The sequence below is a fragment of the Orycteropus afer genome, unplaced genomic scaffold, assembly GCF_000298275.1.
Source record: "Orycteropus afer afer isolate SDZICR_OR568_19922 unplaced genomic scaffold, OryAfe1.0 scaffold00162, whole genome shotgun sequence".
In the NCBI taxonomy this organism is placed as follows: domain Eukaryota; kingdom Metazoa; phylum Chordata; class Mammalia; order Tubulidentata; family Orycteropodidae; genus Orycteropus; species Orycteropus afer.
The window spans coordinates 1,407,656-1,427,235 of record NW_006921749.1 but is presented as its reverse complement, the minus strand read 5'-3'; the positions used below and the strand labels follow the sequence as shown (position 1 = coordinate 1,427,235).

Here is a 19,580-nt window from a genome sequence, read left to right as displayed (position 1 = left end):
ATAAAGATTTACCACCTTAGAAAACTAAAGGGGGCCACTAAGAGTCAAAATCAACTTAATGGCTGTGAGTTTGGTTTTTGGTATAGTGATCAGGGCATTATTTCATATCTGAAACATGAAATATTCTACTTTAATAAAGTTATGATGTTCAAAATACTCAATTTACTCCCTAACAAAAATCTATTAACAGCATAATCTAAGATAAGGCCTATTATCACATAAGCAATTACAGCATTTGTAACATATGGCAGGGGATATACCAGTGAAAAGAAAGACACAGCATCTGTTCCCATGGAGCAGTACCCTAACAGGAAAAACATGCATTAAACAAATTATGCTCAGTCCTACAAAAGCAATGTATAAGGTATAATGAAAGCCTAGTATATAAGACTTAATTAGAAATATTGTGCCTTGGTGTTCAAATATTTTAAATATGTAATATTTACTCTTAATAACTAAAGGCACATCACAATATAATAAGAAATTGAAAGAAGGCCCATTAATGTTAGCCCAAATGGATTACTAACTGTATTATTAATACGTTAACTATTTTTCTTCCAATCATTTAAAACAAAAATAATAATTGTGGCTTACCATTTTCTTCGACTGTCATTGGAATATTAATTTCTAAATATGAGCCAGCTCCTACATTTACATGTACAGCATTTGTTTCCTACCAAAATAAAAATATTAATTCATATAAAATATTGTGTTTATAGTACCATCATCTATACTTTTATTATCATATAAGAAAAATAATTATCAATGATATTAAATATTTATCAAAAGTTCCTAAGAACAAAGTTCAAATTTATAGTAAAAATGTGCTAAAACAATTTGGCCAGATATAAGGGAAAAAACGAACCAGAATATAGGTTAAAGGACTATTATCCTTAATTAATTAATTTCCATTCTGTAGCATTAAATAAAAATATGATGAAAATAATGTACATACAATTAATTTGGGAGATGATAAAAGTGCATAAAAATGAATCTTATGTACAGAACTGCTCACAAAAAATACTCTAGAAAAATCAATGTTCAAGTTTTAAATACTAATTATTTTCTACTACATTGTTTCAAATAATTACCCTATTTTTAGTAAACAGCAAGTCAATTGTAGCATCTGCAATAATATTCATCCGTAGTTCAAAAGCAAGGATCTGCCTTGGTCTCCCAGGCTGTGCAATTTCGGAAACTTTTAGAACTTGATAATCAGGTGGAAAGAAAAACTTCCATAAACAATCTCTATAGAAGGAGATAGAAGGAATAAAGACATGCTATTCACACAAAAGCATCTCTGATAAGTATCCCAAGTCAGTATTCTAACTTTATATTATTATTGCTATCTCATTAGACAATACAAAAGAAATTTTAAAAGTCACAAATCTCTTTTCTTTCAGCAGAACAAAGATTGTTTTCTCCAATGTTTTATACTTTCAGAGATCAATGAGTTCCAAGCACTGAATAGGTAAACTATTAGTAAGTGAGATACAAGAAGGATTAAATTTTAAGCGTACTGTGAGAAATTAAAGATGTTCTATAAACGTCCAGATGTCAAAGGAACAACTGAAGGAGGATAGTTTAATTAGAATCATCATTCCACCCTGTAGAAGTTACTTAATCTTTCTGAGAAAACTTGACCTATTTCCCCATATGTAAAACTGGAATAACATAAACTACTTCATAAAGTAGTCTTGAGGATTAAATGAGAACATAATGGAAAAGAATTGGCAGTGAGTGCCACGTGGAAAAAGTGATTATTTTTTTCCTACTTTAATAATAACTATATTTTCAACAAATAGGATAATTTTATTTTCAACAAAAGAGGATAAAAGAGCAATAGATTTATGAAAAGTAAGCAGGTATTTGAGGCTAAGGTTCTGATGTATTTGCCTATCCTCTCATTTGACAAAGATGAAAGAATCCAAGAAATTTTCAATTCAGAATCATCCACGTGAACCAACACAATACACTGTTACTCATGCACTGAGAGATGGTACCAGTTTGGCTTTTAAACAGCAAGGATTGAGGAAAGAGTAATCTGTGACAGAAAATACTGACAGGAAATATGTAAGACTAGAAAAAATTAGATGAAGAGAATAAAATGTACACATTGAACCAGTGCACATTAAAATTTGTCATCATTACATTAAAATGTATAAAAAGAAAATGTTAAAGTTAGGTGATGTCAAGTTGGTGACGACCACAGTGAAACTATGTACAGTGGAAAAATAACAATGCCCCATTGAGCACCATCCTTACAACTGTTGCTATATTTGAGCCCAATGTTGCAGCCACTATGTCAATCCACTTCATTAAGGGTTGTTATAGGCTTTGTGGCAACTTGGCTAGGCCATGATTCCCAGTATTATTTAATTTTCCTCCATTTTTGGATCTGATATAATTATTCTATATGTTGTAAATCCTAACCTCTATGATGTTATTGAGGCAGGATAAGGGATAGTTATGTTAACGAAGCAAGATACAATTTCCAGGATTAGGCTGTATCTTGAGAGTCAATCTATTTTAGGATGTAAAAGAGATTAAACAAACTAGCAGAGATGAGAGGAACCAACTAACAAGAAAGTAGAGCTAGGAGTAGAGTGAGCCCTTTGGACCCAGGGTCCCTGCACTGGGAACCTCCTACACATAGAGGAAAATTAATGCCAAGACACATGCAGATCTCAAAAGAATGCCACGCCCACAGATGCTGAAAGGAACAAGGACCTTCCTCCTAAATTAAGAGCCAACAGAGAGAGAAAGCTTTCCTCTAGTGTTAGTGCCCTGAATTCAGATTTCTCTGGTGGTGTAGTGCCTAAGGCATCTGACTGCTAACCAGAAGACTGGTGGTTCAAACCCAACAGCCACTCCTCGGAAAGAAAACTGGGCAGTCTACTTCTGTAGAGCTACCACCCTCCCAAGGGGTCACTATGCGTTACAATCGACCTGACAGTAATGAATTTAGTTTGGTTTTAAACCGTGAAAGAATGAATCTCAGCTTCTTAATATCATCCATTTGTGGTATTCCTTATAGCCTTAGGCACTACGCCACCAGAGCTCCCATCCTCTTATAGCAGCACTAGGTAACTAAGACAAGGGTCTTCCTCTTTCTTGCTGACTCTCTACTAAGCCAAGCATGATATTCTTCTCCAGAGACCAGAATTCTTGATAACATATACAAAGTACATGAGATGAAGTCCTGTCATTCTCACTTTAAGAGTATTCTGGCTATACTTCTTCCAAGACAGATTTGTTTGTTCTTCTGCCAGTCCATGCTGTATTTAATTCTTTGCCAACACCATAATTCAAAGGCATCAATTCTTCTTTGGTCTTCTGTATTCACTGATGAGATTTTGCATGCATATGAGGTGACTGAAAAGACCATGGCGTGAGTGTGGACCATGGCTTGGGTGTGGCATACCTTAGTTCTCAAAGTGACATCTTTGTCTTTTAACACGTTAAAGAGGTCTTTTACAGCAGACTGGTCCAATGCAATATGTCCTTTAATGTCTTGACTGATGCTTCCATGGCTATTGATCATGGATCCAAGTAAAATGAAATCCTTGACAACTTCAATCTTCTCTCCATTTATCATGATGTTGCTTATTGATCCAGTAGTGAGGATTTTCATTTTATGTTGAGGTGAAATCCATACTGAAGGCTGTAGTCTTTCATCTTCATCAGTAAGTGTTTAAGTCATCATCACTTTCAGCAAGTGAGGTTGTGTCATCTGCATACCACATGCTGTTCATAAGCCTTCCTTCAACTTTATGCCTCATTCTTCTTCAGATTATTTGCTAAGCATAAAGACTGAATAAGTATGGTAAAAGGATACAACCCTGACACACATCTTTCCTGATTTTAAACCATGCAGTATCCCTTTGTTCTGTTAGAACAATTACCTCTTGGTTTATGTAGTTTCCACATAAGCACAATTAAGTATTCTGGAATTCCCATTCTTCAAAATGTTACTCATAATTTGTTATGATCCACTTAGTTGAATGCCTTTGCATAGTTAATAAAACACAGGCAAACATCTTTCTTATATTCTCTACCTTCAGCCAAGATTCATCTAACATCAACAATGATATCCTTTATTGAATGTCCTCTTCTGAATTCAGCTTGGATTTCTGGCAGTTCCCTGTTGCTATACTGCTACAACCATTTTTGAATTTTACTTCATGTGATATTAACGATACTGTTCAATAATTTCTACATTCTGTTGGATCACCTTTCTTTGGAACGGGTGCAAATATGGATCTCTTCCAGTCAGTTGCCCAGGTAGCCATCCTCCAAATTTCTTCACATAGATGAATGAGTGCTTCCAGTGTTGTATCTGTTTGTTGAAACATCTCAAATGGTATTCCATCAACTCCTGGAGCTTTGTTTCTCACCAGTGCTTTCAGCGTAGCTTGGACAACTTCTGTCAGTACCACTGGTTCTTGGTCATATGATACTTCCTAAAATGGCTGAACATCAAGCAATTTTTTTTCAGTCCAATGACTGTGTAGTTCTTCCATTTTCTTTTGATGCTCCCTGTGTCATTCAATATTTTACCCATAGAAACCTTCAAAGTTGCAACTCAAGACTTGAATTTTTTTTTTCTTTACTTCTTTCAGCTTGAAAAACGTGCAGGATGTTCTTCCCTTTTGATTTTCTAACTCCAGGTATTTGCACATTTCATTATAATACTTATTCTTCTCAAGCCACCCTTTCAAATCTTCTGTTCCACTCTTCTACATCATCATTGCTTTTCTTTAAGAGCAAGTTTCATCCATTTTGGTCTTTTCTTCCTTTCCTATCTTTTAAACGACATTCTGTTTTCTTCCTGTATGGTGTTCTTGATGTCATCCAACAACTTGTTTGGTCTTTGGTCATTAGTGTTCAACGTGCCAAATCTATTCTTGAGATAGTCTCTTAATTCAGGTGAGATATACTCAAGGTTGTACTTTGCCTCTTGTGGACTTGTTTTAATTTTCTTCAGCTTCAACTAGAATTTGCATAAGAGCAATTGATTGTCCATTCCATGGTCAGCCCGTCCTCATTCTGACTGATGATATTGAGCTTCTCTAGCATCTTTTTCCACATATGAAGTGGATCTGATTCCTGTATATTCCATCTGGTAAGGTCCACATGTAAAGGTGTTATTTATGTTGCTGAGAAAAGGTATTTGCAATGAGTAAGTAGTTGGTCTTACAAAATTCTATCATTCTATCTCAGGTATTGTTTCTATCACCAAGGCCCTACTTTCCAACTACCGATCCTTCTTCTTTGTTACCAATTTTCACATTCTAATCACTAATCATTAGTAATGCATCTTGATTGCATATGTGCTCAATTTCAGTATGCAGATATTAGAAAAAATCTTCAATATCTTCAACTTTGGTATAAGTAACTGTTGCATAAATTAGAATAGTAGACCTTGTAGGCACAGGGATATTATCCTATCACTGACAGAGTTATGTTTCAGGATAAATTTTGAAATAGCATTTTTGACAATGAATGTGACACCATTCCTCTTCAGTATGTCATTCCCAACATAGTACACCATCTGACTGTCTGACTCAAATGCCTAAGGTATTAATCTTTATGCATTTCACTTCATTTTTGGTTACTTCCATTTTTTTCTACATTCATACATCATACATTCCATGTTCTAATTATTAATGGATGTTTGCAGCAGTTTCTTCTCATTTTGAGTCATGCCACATCAACAAATGTAAGTCTCAAATGCTTTACTCTAGCCATGTCATTAAAGTCAACTCTACTGTGAGGAGGCAGCTCTTATCTAGTTGTAGTGTGAGTGCCTTCCAACTAGGGCTCATCATTAAGCACTGTATCAGACAATAATAAACTGCTATTACATTAGATTTTCACTAATTTTTTTTTTCCCCCAGAAGATCAGGTCTTTCTTGTTAGTATGTCTTACTTTGAATGCTCTGCTAAAATACATCCACCATGAGTGACTCTGCTGGTATTTGAAATATTGATGGTATAATGCAAAAAGGACATGAAGGCAGCATCTTCTGACCTCCTCTAACTTCATAAGAGGGAGACAGAATCACTATCAACAGCCCAAGGCTTAATCCCATGAGGCCAGATATGCCACCACCCTCCAGCAATTTTACTAATTCTGACACCAACCATCCCTCCCTCAGCACTTACTACTTCTCTACTTGTTGTTGTTGTTGTTGTTATGTGCCGTCGTGTCGGACCCGACTCATAGCAACCCCTCCTTGGGTTTCCGAGGCGGTATCACTACGGAAGTAGATTGCCCCATCTTCCTTCCAAGGAGTGGCTGGTGGGCTTGAATCACCAGCCTTCTGGTTAGCAGTCAAGTGCTTAGGCACTATGCTACTAATAATTCATTGCAATGGTCACACAAAACTCACAGATAAAATTTATAATTATGGGGTTTATTAGGGAAGTAAAAGGTTACAAATTCAGGTTCAAGGAAGCACTTAGGATACAATTCTTTGATCCGAACAGTCTCTCCTCTGCTATGCCCTCAGGATGCCTCTCTGTCCTCTGGCCTCTGCCCTGCTCAGGCAAGGGGTACAAAGCTCTTTTAGCTCTCCCGATACACCTACATGCACCCCACTCTGCCAGCAAGCCTCCTGCTCAAAGGCTCTCAACTTTCTCACTCTGTGGGCCGGAAAGCCCACCGCTCCGTCTCATGTCTCTTGGATTCTCAGCTGGGTCTCCAACGGGTCATCTCTACCAAGGAGGTACAGCACAGGGATTATCAGGTCCAAAGCACATGCTCCACTTCACCCCCAGCTCTTCTGTCTTGATGGCAGTGAGATCCCCTCTCTGTCTGCAGGAGGGCTCATTTTAAGCCTAGCAGACTGATGAAACTAACCCATCCCAACATCAGAATTCTACACATCTTGCTGGCATGGTCCCTCCCAGTAATCTGGTGGTAGTTACAAACTATATGGCTAGAAAACCCAGATCAAGTAATTCACTGCACCACATACAGCTTCCAGCATCACAACAACATGCAAGCTACCACAATATAACAAGCTGACAGCCAAGTGGTGGGAAAGGAAAATAAAGTCCTGCAAATGTTTTGGCTGAGATTCACAAACCTGTAAAATTAAGAACATTACAGACAAAAGCCCTAGTGTGACCATCAGATGTTCAAGAACTACAAGTTGGATTGCAGGATATAATGGAAAGAGCAGTGGATTTGAAGAGCTGGTTAGAATCTTCACTCTAGATGTTGTAGCTTCACTATGTGCCCCAAATCACAGAAACCATCTGAATGTCCATTTACTTGTAGTTATAATGAGATAACCACACCTGTCCTGTGTATCTTATTTGGTTATGAGATCAAGCATGAAAATATAAGTGAAAGCTATAAAACACCAAAGTCAGAAATGTTTGCATTATCATCTAAGTTATAAGTTCAATTCTAGTAATGTTATAATTTCAAATGTTGTTGTTGTTGTTATGTGCCGTCAAGTCAGCCCTGACTCATAGCGACCCCTCCTTGGGTTTCCGAGGCAGTATCACTACGGAAGTAGGATTGCCCAACCTTCCTTCCGAGGAGTGGCTGGTGGGTTTGAACCGCCAGCCTTCTGGTTAGCAGTCAAGTGCCTTAGCCACTATGCTACCAGAGTATATCAAGAAAATTGTTAAAAAGAAATAAAAAGAAAGAAGAAAATATCATGAAGGAAAATACTGAATGACATACTCAGGATTCATAAAGTCATGTAAAAGTGATAGAAGTGACACCAAAATAAATAAGCTAAAAGGTCTGCCATGTCACATTAAAGACCAACAATTGCTATCCAATAACACAAGAACTGATACTTCTTCTATTAACAGAAGCATGATAAGAAAACTGAGTTTCTATTTATTTCTGACTTCAGTTCATATTTGTGAAGAAATTCAATATGGGGAAGGGGAAAAGGAAATGGTATGCAAGAGGAAATGCACAATTTGTACATCTAAGTGAAATGACAAATAAAACTACATGAGTAAAATAAATGCATCTGAAAATAAATTAAAACACGTTTCTCTTTCACATTAACTTCAGTGTTATTTCTGTATGTAATACAAAGACCATGTCCAAAGTGAACACGACTATATAAAAATTTTAGTTTGGGTTTTAATAAGTATCACAATACTTTTTAAAAACATAAAATTCAATTTAGTTTAAGAAGGATCACTTTAGTAGAGTGCTAGAAATATAAAAATACTTCATATGTCTATAATAAAGCATTAAGTTTTTTCCTCTCAAATATAACATTATAGAACTGTTTTGCCAGCCAAAAAAAAAAGCAATGAATTTTTCTTGAGATTTCAGAATATACTTGAAATAGATTTAGTTTTGCTAATTAATGAAATGTAAGAAGTCTTCATTTTCAACTGCCAAACAGTAAATATAGCATGGCTTATGGTGGGAAAACATAATTGTAGAAGGAAAATTAAAATCTAGTAATGTGAAAATTATTTGCTTGCTAACCAGAAAATTTATTTTCTGTTTACTTTCAAGCTTAATAACTAACCTAACTCAAAACTTGGTGAAGTATGTTATTAGTGTATCATAAAAATTACTCAAATAATAAGTCTAGTTACTCAATTACTACACAGTTGTCAAATAGGGTACTTAATATGCCAAGTTTCTTATATATTTATATGTGAAGATTAATAGAACATAGGACTTGATAAAGTAGTAAGTCTTCTAAAGTTAGGTAGGTAGTGTTTCTTTTTTTTATACTATGAAGAATAAAACAATTCAGTACATCAAGAGTCAGCATAAAGTATATAAGTATATACTTATATATATTAAGTATATAAGTTCTTCATCGAGACTCTGCTCTAGTATAGCAAAACTCTTTGGCTTATGCTCAGCTGCAAACCGAAAGGTCAGAGGTTGGAACCCACTAGGTGCTCGGGAGAAGAAAGATGTGGTAGTCTGTTTCCATAAAGAATACAGCCTTGTCAACTCTATGGAGCAGTTACTCTGTCATAACAGGGTCACTAGGTGTTGAAAGCAACTCAATGGCAGTGGGTTTTGGTTTCAGAACTAAACTATGTATATCTTTTATTTCTGAATTCCCATTTCTCCAACAATCCCTGGCATATACTAGAAGTCAATAAATAAACCATTGCTGACTAAATACAAAACAAAGAAATCAATAAATAAACTGCTCATTTGTCATCACTTTTGTAAGTTTTCAAAATTACTTCTGCCAATATCTCTACAAGCAAGTTATTATTTAGATAAAAAAAGTTTAGTGATAATCATACCTTTCCATAATGAAATAGTTTATAAAAATATTAAAGTCATTTTCAATAAAAATAATATTGGTATCTCAATACATTTGAATGATCTATTAAAAATTTTAATTTATTCAAGTACCTCTGCCTATCAGCCCAAGGTCCATAGTTGAAATCTGTTCCTTTACCACACACTATATCCAGTCCCCAACATGGAGGTAAGTCTTGCAATTTGCAATCCTCACTACTCATTTCTTCTTCAATATTTTCTTCTGTTTCTTCTGGAACAATCCCTATATTGCAGAATATACCATATAAAGGCAATTAATTAAAATTGCCATTAAAAAGTTTCCTTAAATCAATGGCTCTCACACTTTTTGATCTCAATAACTCTTTACACTCTTAAAAATTACTAAGGATCCCAAAGAATTCTTGTTCATGTGAATTACATCTATTAATTTTTTTATGTATTCAAAATTAAAATTCAGGAATTTAAAAATATGTATTAATTATTTTAAAAAATTATAATAATAAACCCATTACATGTTAACATAACATATTTTAATGAAAAACAATTATATTTCCTAAAACAAATTTTAAAAAAACTTGGTGAAAAGCTTGGTATTGTTTTATATTTTGGCAAATCTTAATGTCTAGTGTAATAGAAAATGGCAGATTCTTGTATCTACTTCTACATTCATTCTATTGTTGCAGCATTTGAAGAAAATCTGGTCTCATACAAATTAAGACTGGTGGTTTAAGCACTTGGCTGCTAACTGAAAGGTCAGCAGCTTGAAGCCACCAGCCACTCTACAGAAGAAAGATGTGGTAGTCAGCTTCTGTAAATATTTATACACATGGAAATCCTATGGGGTAATTCTACTCTGTCCTAAAAGGTTGCTATGAGTTTGAATGTACTTCACAGCAGTGTGTTTGGTTCTGGGGCTTATTTTAATAGCTTTTCCAGATAATTTTGAATGTTCTTCTTTGATATTATGTCTAGTATTAGTATTAGTATAGTATTAGTATTAGTATACAAATCTAGTATCTTTGATACTATGTCGAAATTCAACAGGTGGTAGTTACATAAATATTAGTTGCAATGTGGATCTTGAAACCCTATCATTGAGCTTTTCATACTCTGTTACATTAAAATCTATTTATTGGTCTCTCTTTCATTTTGAATACATTTTTACCCATGCATGATTTATAAAATGCATTGGTCATTCAGAAAGTATCAATTCAGGGTTATACAAATGTTTTCCAAATCCTGAGAAATTTAACTATAAAATATTTTTAAGATTACTTTTGTTAATGTCACCATGATTTAAAAAAAAAAATTAATTATTGGGAATCTGCTAAACTCACAGTAGCAGATACAAGTTTTCCAAAATTCCAATTTCTACTTGAAAGCTCAAAATCATAGTTTGTCTGTTAGCTGCTCTTTCAAGTAAAAATGGTATTACTTGGATAAGCAAATAGTTCAGACTGCATTTCAATCACACTTAAGTGCTTTTCCTCAGGACACTCGCATACTTTGGTATGCAACATAAGTCCTTTATATGTACTTCCCATTTTGTTATACCAGATAATAACATGATTTTACCAAGGGTCAAGATTTGATAAAATTAGTAACACCCTGTTTAATTAAAGGCATTTTAAAGTAAAATCAGCACATTTTTTGTTTTGCTTTGTTATTCTGTGAGTGTGTAGCAGTGCAAAACCCAGTAACTACGCTAGGAGAGTTTGGAGCCACTGTCTTGATTTGTGCTGAAGCATCAGCAAGATAGCTATTTCTGTTTTTGCAACATCAGGGCAAATGTCAACATGATGAAAAGGGGAAATAACATCCTAGTTTCATTATGAAAATATCTGACCTCACAAACCCTCTGAGAGGTCACAGCAACCCCTAGGAATTAACACACTAGAGTTTGAAAATTGCTGCCTTTGAACTTAAAAATATATAACCCATACAGCTGTTGCATTATAATTAATACACAGAAATATAAAGTGGCATTTTGTTTTTCCTGAGCATGGAATAAAAAGATCAGAAGTAGAAAAGGTAGACTAAAAATTCAATGTTTAGATATTTTAATAATATTGAAGACATCTGTGAAGCATGGTAACTAACTGAATTTCACTCTTTAAACTTCAAGCCTCAAATCCAACATACTATGTTTCATTTTTTTTCCTAAGCTGAAATGAACTACCTTAACTATAATGACATGCTCTAAGGGTTTTCACTCATGGTCAATTTTTTAGGTATTTCTGTGAAAATAGAATTTGGAGGATGGATCACTATACTGTTCTATTTCAGTCTATAAATACTAAAAGTTATATTCAACTTTTGAAAAATAACAGGCATTTCTTAGGCAGGCACTCTCATATCCACATTTACTATTGATTCATGCTTATTTATATCCTAGGTAAGATACAGTTAAACATCAGCATTTGAAAGAATCAGAATTATAGCTATAAAACTTTTCAAAATCCAGTAATACCTGGCTCATCCATGTAGTAATAGATGTCAACATCATTTGACTGCATCACCACAAAACCTTCTCCCATTAATCTTGGTGGTCTATAGAGAGAAGGAGAAAGGTGCGAACTAAATACATCTGCAGAATACAAAAATGTTCATTATCCTAGTTAATTACAGCCATAGATCAAAATAAAAATAAAGTACTAAAAAGTGTATCATCTGTAGTAACTCGAAAGGGAAAAAAACATCATTCACATCACAATAATTCTTCCAAACTGTACATAACTGGATATAAATAAAATGGTACTGAAAACTTTTTTATCAGTAAATTAGTTCGAGGAAAAAAAAAAGTATTTTTAAATTTGTTTTGAATGAAAGAAATCAATTTAAAACAAAGTTTAAGTAAGTGCAATAGAGGAATAGAAACACTGGAACAAAATAATCATAGTCTGGATGTGCAACAAAAATTAAAATTAGACTAAAAACATTCTAAATAAAAACTATTGTATCTACCTGTAAATAAAGTATAATAATTCGGAAACATTAAATAAGAAAAAAAAAATATTAAGTCACTTTAATCATTAACACCTTCAATGAACTTTCTACATAACTACTAATCTTTATCTACTTTGATTTAGTAACTTTTATCTTTGTCATACACTACAATATCTTCCTCTACATCAAAATAAACTTCACTCTCAATAATAGATAATACCATATATAATTTCATATACAAATTCACCAAACTTCTTCTAAATATGTATTAAATGACAAAGGTTAGGCTTAACTTCCTAAGAGTTATTCTCCACACTTTCTTTGAAGGGTGCAAAATAAAATTTTCAGTCATTTTACACACCAAACTCACTGCCATCGAGTCGACCCTCGACTCATAGTGACCCTTCCTTAGGTTTCTGAGGCAGTATCACTACCGAAGTAGATTGCCCAATCTTCCTTCCGAGGAGTGGCTCGTGGGTTTGAGCCACCAGCCTTCTAAATAGCAGAACAGTTTTTACCCATAAATATAGAATTATGTGCATAGCCCATAGCCCAGAAGATACACAGCAAAGTCCATGATCGTGGAAAGTGAGTGTAGGTAAACCCACAGCCACCACAGGACTCAAGTGGAAAAAAATCTCTATCACTCTAGCCAATCTCTGGACAGTGTAATACCAAGCCAGCAAGAGTTGGGACTAAAAAGGAATACTCATGCTTCAAACCCACCAGTCACTCCTCAGAAGGAAGTCTGGGCAATCTACTTCTATAGAGATGCTACCTCAGAAACCCAAGGAGGGGTTGCTATGAGTCAGGATCAACTCCAAGGCAGTGAGTTTGGTTTTTATGCATATAGATGGGAGCTCTGCGTTATAACAGACACTCATCAGATGAGCACTTAAGTTACATTAATTCAACCACAGAATCTCATTCACAAAAAATGAAAAGAGAGTGAGAATAGTATCAGTATCATGATCCCCCCATGAGTGTGTAGCCTGGAGTCAGAAGGGAGTTATTATCTGTTGTTTCTTCAGGGTCTCAGTTCACTTGTGCTTAAACTTCTCATTACACTGACTGTGAGTTTAGTGTGCATCATTCACACAATGTGCCTCCTAAGCACAAGGACCTACTTTAGTAAAAAAAAAAAGAAAATATAGAAAGGTAAAATAAAAAATATTTGGCATGGGTCTCAAAACTGTATCATCCTAATTTCAGTAATTTCCAAAAGCAATTTTAATTCAATCTTAAACTTTTCACTCACTCAAAATGAAACTTCATGACAACGAATTTCTTGAATTTACAATGACTCATTCCTTCTGGAAACAAAAACCCACCTTGTAATGTGTATTTTCTAACATACATACATCAGAGTTGAATTGCCCAAAGTAAGCTTCCCAAATACAGTGAGTAGGAAGAGAAATGGGTAGAAAAATTATACCTATAATCATGCAGAAAAATACTTAAAATTAGAGTTTATTAGCTGACAAAATATTTATTTATTCTATAAAGTAGGACTACACTCTTATTGCTCTTACAGAGAACCTAATTACTATGCAATTTGTAGAAAAGAAATGAAGAGGATGCTATAAATTCTAGTTGACAATCTGTATTAGATATAAAAAAGTTACTTCTTATTTTTTTAATAAGACTTTCTTACTCATCATTTTGAAGACCCACATATCTTGGACTAGGAACAAGCATGACTCGAACATTTTCAAGCTTTCCTTTCACAATATGCATAAATTGGTCAAGGTGACTTGAAGGTGGTTTTGTAGTATAAGTTAAGAAGGCATCATCAAAGTTGATGCATAGAGTTTGAGGTTGGTAATGATTCCCAAAGGCCAAACGCCCCTAAAAAATAGATGAAAGACATATTATACATGCTTTACTGGCCATATTTTTTTTTCCCCTTAGCTGACCTAAGAAAAAATATATTCAAGTACCAACTAAATGATTCCACTTTAGCACTATACATTATTTAAGTTATCTTACTGGTCAATTTACACCAGTGTTTAAAAAATGTAAACACTTGTGAATAAACGGCCTTTAAGGTCTAATAAATATGTGTTAAAATAGTATTGGTGTTGAAATAATCCTTTCACACGTTATGGAAATAGGAACCAAAAAAACTTCATAAAATTACTTTCCTTTCCTAGGTGAAAATTACATTTGCAAAAATAAATTCCTCAAATAAAAGTTCTACATTATTAACCCACTAAACAATAATTATGGCAGAATTTACTTACTGTGCTCACATTGACCTTTATGACTGGAATAAGTGATCTCCAGGAAGACGTGGGGTCATGAGATTCTGTTTTTACTTTAACTCTGAGAGGGACAAATAAAACTAACATAAACAAGAAAAACTTAAAATACATGAGGATACAATTGACCTCCTCCCAAGATATCTTCCTAACATCAGGTGTACTTCTCCAAACACATCTGACAAACTACTTGCAAGTCTACATCTAAAATTCGGACCTCTCTTCTCTTGACAGCTTCACATTCTTTATTTGACAGCAGAGTAACTTCACTTGGGTATCTTTCAGTTATACCAAATTCACACCAAACTCTAAAACTCAACTCCTTATTTTTACTTCAGAAGAGTTCACCCCATAGACTTTGTCTGAGATTTCCACCAGCTGTTTTTTTTTTTTTTTTAAACAAAGACTCAGAGTTTACTGTTATCTTTTATTTCTTTTGTTTATGCTTCCTACCTCTTCATTCACCATTACAGATGGCCTATTACAAAGCTCACCTTCCTTCATGGCATCTCTTATCTTGCTCACTTTTTCATTTCTAGTATTATCATCCTAGTGCTGACTCTTCTCACCTCCCTGGAGCCATGTAAGCCCACTAGCACTATATCTCATTTAAGCAACAGTCTTCAGTTCTTTCTCATTTATTATAAAGAATCAGCAAACTTTTTCTGTAGCACTCTAGATGTTAAGTATTTTAGGCTTTATGTGCCAGCTCTCCCACTCCAACACAAAAACAGACATAGCCAATCTATAAACAAAGGGGTATGTCCATGTGCCAATACGGGAGCTCTGGTGGCATAGTGTCTAAGTCATCTGACTGCTAACCAGAAGGGTGGCAGTTCAAACCTACCAGCCACTCCTTGGAAGGAAGATTGGGCAATCTACTTCCACAGAGATATGCCTCAGAAACCCAAGGAGGGGTCACTATCAGTTGGAATCAACTCGGTGGCAGTGAGTTTGTTTTTATGTTTTATGTTCCAATAAAACTTTACAGAAACAGGAGGTGGCCCATATTTAACCTGCGGGCCAAAGTTTGCAGATCTCTGGTGTATAGTAACATTTTTAAAAATAAAGTAGAGCTATATATACAAATCCACCACTAGTCTGTCAGTGTGTCATACTAGGGTGGCTGTGCTGTGACACTGGAAGCTATGCCACTGATATTTCAAAACCGCAGGGTCACCCATAGTGGACAGCTTTCCGTGGAGCATCCAAATTAAGAAAGACCGAGAAAAAGAATGGAGCCATCCATTTTTCAATGATTTGGCCACTGATAACCTCATGAATAGCAGTAAAACACCATCTGATGTATTCCTGGAAAACTTTATGAATAGCCCTGAAACAATGACTAACATACTCTTGGAAGATGAGCCCCGCAGGTTAGAAGGCACTCAAAATGCGAATGGAGAAGCGCTGTCTCCTCAAAGTACAGTTGACCTTAATAATGTGGATAGAATAAAGCTTTGGGGACCTACCTTTGCTGATGGGGCAGAACTCAAAATGGGAATAAACAGTTGCAAGCATTCATTAATAATGGGAAGGTAGAATGTATGAAGTATGAATCTAGGAGAAATGGAAGTTGTCAAAAATTAAATGGAATGTATAAAGATCAATAAGCTAGACATTAGTGAGCTGAAAGGGACTGGTACAGGCCACTTTGAGTCAGATAATCATTTGGTCTATTTCAGGAATGACAAATGGAAGAAGACTGGTGTCACATTCATCATCAAAAAAGATCATTTTGAGATCTATTTTAAAGTACAGTGCTATCAGTGACAGGATAATATCCATACACCTACAAGGAAGACCAATCAATACTACTATTATTCAAATTTACACATCAACGACCAAAGGTAAAGATGAAGAAATAGAAGATTTTTACCAACTTAGGCAGTCTGAAATTTCCCACACATGCAACCAAGATGTATTGATAACTACTGAGGTATGGAACATGAAAGTTGTAAACAAAGAAGAAGCATCAGAAGTTGGAAAATATGGCTTTGGTGGCAGAAATGACGCTGGAGATCACATGATGGAATTTTGCAAAACCATTGACTTAATGATTACAAATACCTTTTTGCAACAACATAAATGAAAACTATACAAGTGGACCTCACTATACAGAATACACAGGAATCAAGTCAAGTACATCTGTGAAAAGAAGCAATGGAGAAGCTCAATATCACTAGTCAAAACAAGGACAGGAGCTGACTGTGGAACAGACCGACAACTGCTCATATGCAAGTTCAAGCTGAAGCTGAAGACAATTAAAACAAGTCCACAAGAGGTAAAATACAACCTTGAGTATATCACACCAGAATTTAGAAATCATCTAAGAATAAATTTGACACTCTAGAACACCAATGACCAAAGATCAAACAAATTGTGGGATGACATCAAGAACATCATACAAGAAGAATGCAAATGGTCATTAAAAAGACAACAAAGGAGAAAAGACCAAAATGGATGTCAGAAGAGACTCTGAAACTTGCTCTTGAACATGGACTACTTAAAGTGAATAGAAGAAATAATGAAATAACAGAGCTGAACAGAAGATTTAAAAAGGCAGCTCAAGAAGACAAAGTAAAGTATTATAATGAAATACACAAAGACCTGGAGTCAGAAAACCAAAAAGAAAGAACACACTCAGCTTATTTCCCAAGCTGAAAGAACTGAAGAAAAAATTCAAGCCTCAAGTTGCAATATTGAAGGATTCTATGAGGAAAATATTGAATGATGCAGGAAGCATGAAAAAGATGGCAGAATACAGTGTCACTGTATCAAAAAGAATTGGTCGATGTTCTACCATTTCAGGAGGCAGCATATGATCAAGAACCAATGGCACTGAAGGAAGAAATCCAAGCTGCACTGAAGGAACTGGAGAAAACTCAGGCTTCACAAAATGAAGGAACACTCATTGAGACATGTCAACAAAATGGATGCAATGCTGGAGGTACTTATTCATTTATGTCAGGAATTTGGAAGACAGCTACCTGGCCAACCAAATGGAAGTGATCAATATGTGTGCCCATTCCAAAGAAAGGTGATCCAAAAGAATTTGGAAATTATCAAACAGTATCATTAATATAACATACAAGTAAAATTTAGCTGAAGATAATTTAAAAAACAGTTGCAGTAGTATATTAACAGGAACTTCCAAAATTCAAGCTGAATTCAGAAGATGATGTAGAAAGAGGGATATCACTGCTGATGTCAGATGGATCTTGGATGAAAGCAAAGAGTATTAGAAAGATGTTTATCTGTGTTATACTGACTATGCAAAGGCCTTCAACTGTGTGGAACATAATACATTTTGGATAACACTGCGAAGAATGGTATTCTAAAACTCTTAATTGTGCTCATGAAGACCCTGTGCATACACCAAGAGGCTGTCGTTTGTACAAGAGACACTGAACTGATTAAAATCAGGAAGGGTGTATAAGGGGGTTGTACTCTTTCATCATACTTATTCAATCTGTATGCTGAGTAAATAATCTGAGAAGCCAGCATCAGGACTGGAGGAAGATTCATTAACAACCTGTGATATGAAGATGATCCAAACTTGCTTTCTGAAAGTGAAGATGACTTGAAGCACTTATTGATGAAGATAAAAGATATAGTCTTCCGTATGAATTACACCTCAACATAAAAAAAAAAAAAAAAAATCTTCAAAACTGGACCTGTAGGCAACATCATAATAAATGAGAAAGGACTGAAGTTACCAAAGATTTCATTTTACTTGGATGTATAATCAATACCCACGGAAGCATCAGTTAAGAAATCAGAGGTTGTATTACACTGGGCAAATGTGCTGCAAGGGATTTCTACACAGTGTCAAAGAGCAAAAATGTCACTTTGAAGACTAAAGTGTGCCAAACCCAAGCCACGGTTATTTTCAATAGCCTCATATGGGTGTGAAATCTGGACAATGGATAAGGAAGATCAAAGAAGAATTAATGTCTTTGAATTGTGGTCTTGGCAAAGAACACTGAAAATTCCATGGACTGCCAAAGAACAAGCAAATCTGTCCTGGAAGAAGTGCAGCCATCCAATAGAGCCTGGTGGAACCACTGAGACTATGGTCCCTAGCTGCCCTTCAGGTCTGGAATTATACCCACACCAGTGGCTTCAAACCAAACAAAAGACAGGCATATGAGTTGACCATTCACCTGAGGTAGATACACTCCTTAGAAGAAAAAATCACGGAAAAAAGAAGGGCTGCTTATACACAGGGAGACAGCTTAGGGGGCAGGAGTTCATGGAGGGATGGACACAGGGAAGAGGTAACTATCGGGAGGAAGTGGGAGGGGAGCTGTTGCATTGTGGTAAATCGTAGTCAATGTCATGAGACAAAGTGCATGTGAACTGCTGTATGGAAAGTGAATTTGCTCTGTAAGTTTTCACCCAAATCACAATCAATCAATCAATCAATCAAAATTTTAAAAAGATAAAATAAAAAAAAGGAGAAGTGCAGCCAGAGTGCTCCTTGGAAGTGACAATGACCAGATTTCATTTCATCTACTTTGGTCATGTTGTCAGAAGGGACCAGTTTCTGGAGAAGGATATCATGCTTGGTAAAGTAGAAGGTCAGTGAAAAAGAGGAAGACCCTTAAGGAGATGGATTGACACAGTGGCTACAATGATGGGCTTAAACACAGGAAGGATTTTGAGGATGGTGCAAGACTGGACAGTGTTTCATTCTATTGTACAGGGTCTCTATGAGTCAGAGCCAGTTTGGCAGCTTGTCAGCATCTAACAACAACATACATACAAACACATAAGGATCTTTAAGATATACTACTACATAAAAAGTATATGTACCCATATATGATTTTTTAAAAACACAAAACAAAATCATATATTTGCATATATACCTTATTTAGGTATATGTGTGTATGCAAGAAGACTGAAGTTGTCAAAGATTTCATTTTCTTTGGATCCACAATCAACACCTACGAGGGGAAACAGCAGTCAAGAAATTAAAGGACATGAAATGGGCAAATTTGCTGCAAAAGACCCCAATCCAGATCCCATCAACATTCTTTAGGGATATGGAAAAAATGATCACTAACTTTATATGGAAAGGAAAGAGACCTCGGATAAGCAAAGCA

General features: G+C 35.2%; 1 protein-coding gene across 1 annotated transcript in view; it reads right to left on the bottom strand.

Annotated features, from left to right (window-relative positions):
* KIAA1109 (KIAA1109 ortholog) overlaps nucleotides 1-19,580 on the bottom strand; it is a 311,628-nt gene that overhangs the window by 247,815 nt on the left and 44,233 nt on the right. Inside the window, exons 6-11 of the mRNA XM_042781736.1 lie at nucleotides 14,455-14,536; nucleotides 13,866-14,059; nucleotides 11,736-11,815; nucleotides 9,377-9,527; nucleotides 1,092-1,248; nucleotides 595-673 (exon numbers count right to left, since the gene is read on the bottom strand). Coding sequence (XP_042637670.1) covers nucleotides 595-673; nucleotides 1,092-1,248; nucleotides 9,377-9,527; nucleotides 11,736-11,815; nucleotides 13,866-14,059; nucleotides 14,455-14,536 — 743 coding nt within the window. The remainder of the gene's footprint in view (nucleotides 1-594; nucleotides 674-1,091; nucleotides 1,249-9,376; nucleotides 9,528-11,735; nucleotides 11,816-13,865; nucleotides 14,060-14,454; nucleotides 14,537-19,580) is intronic.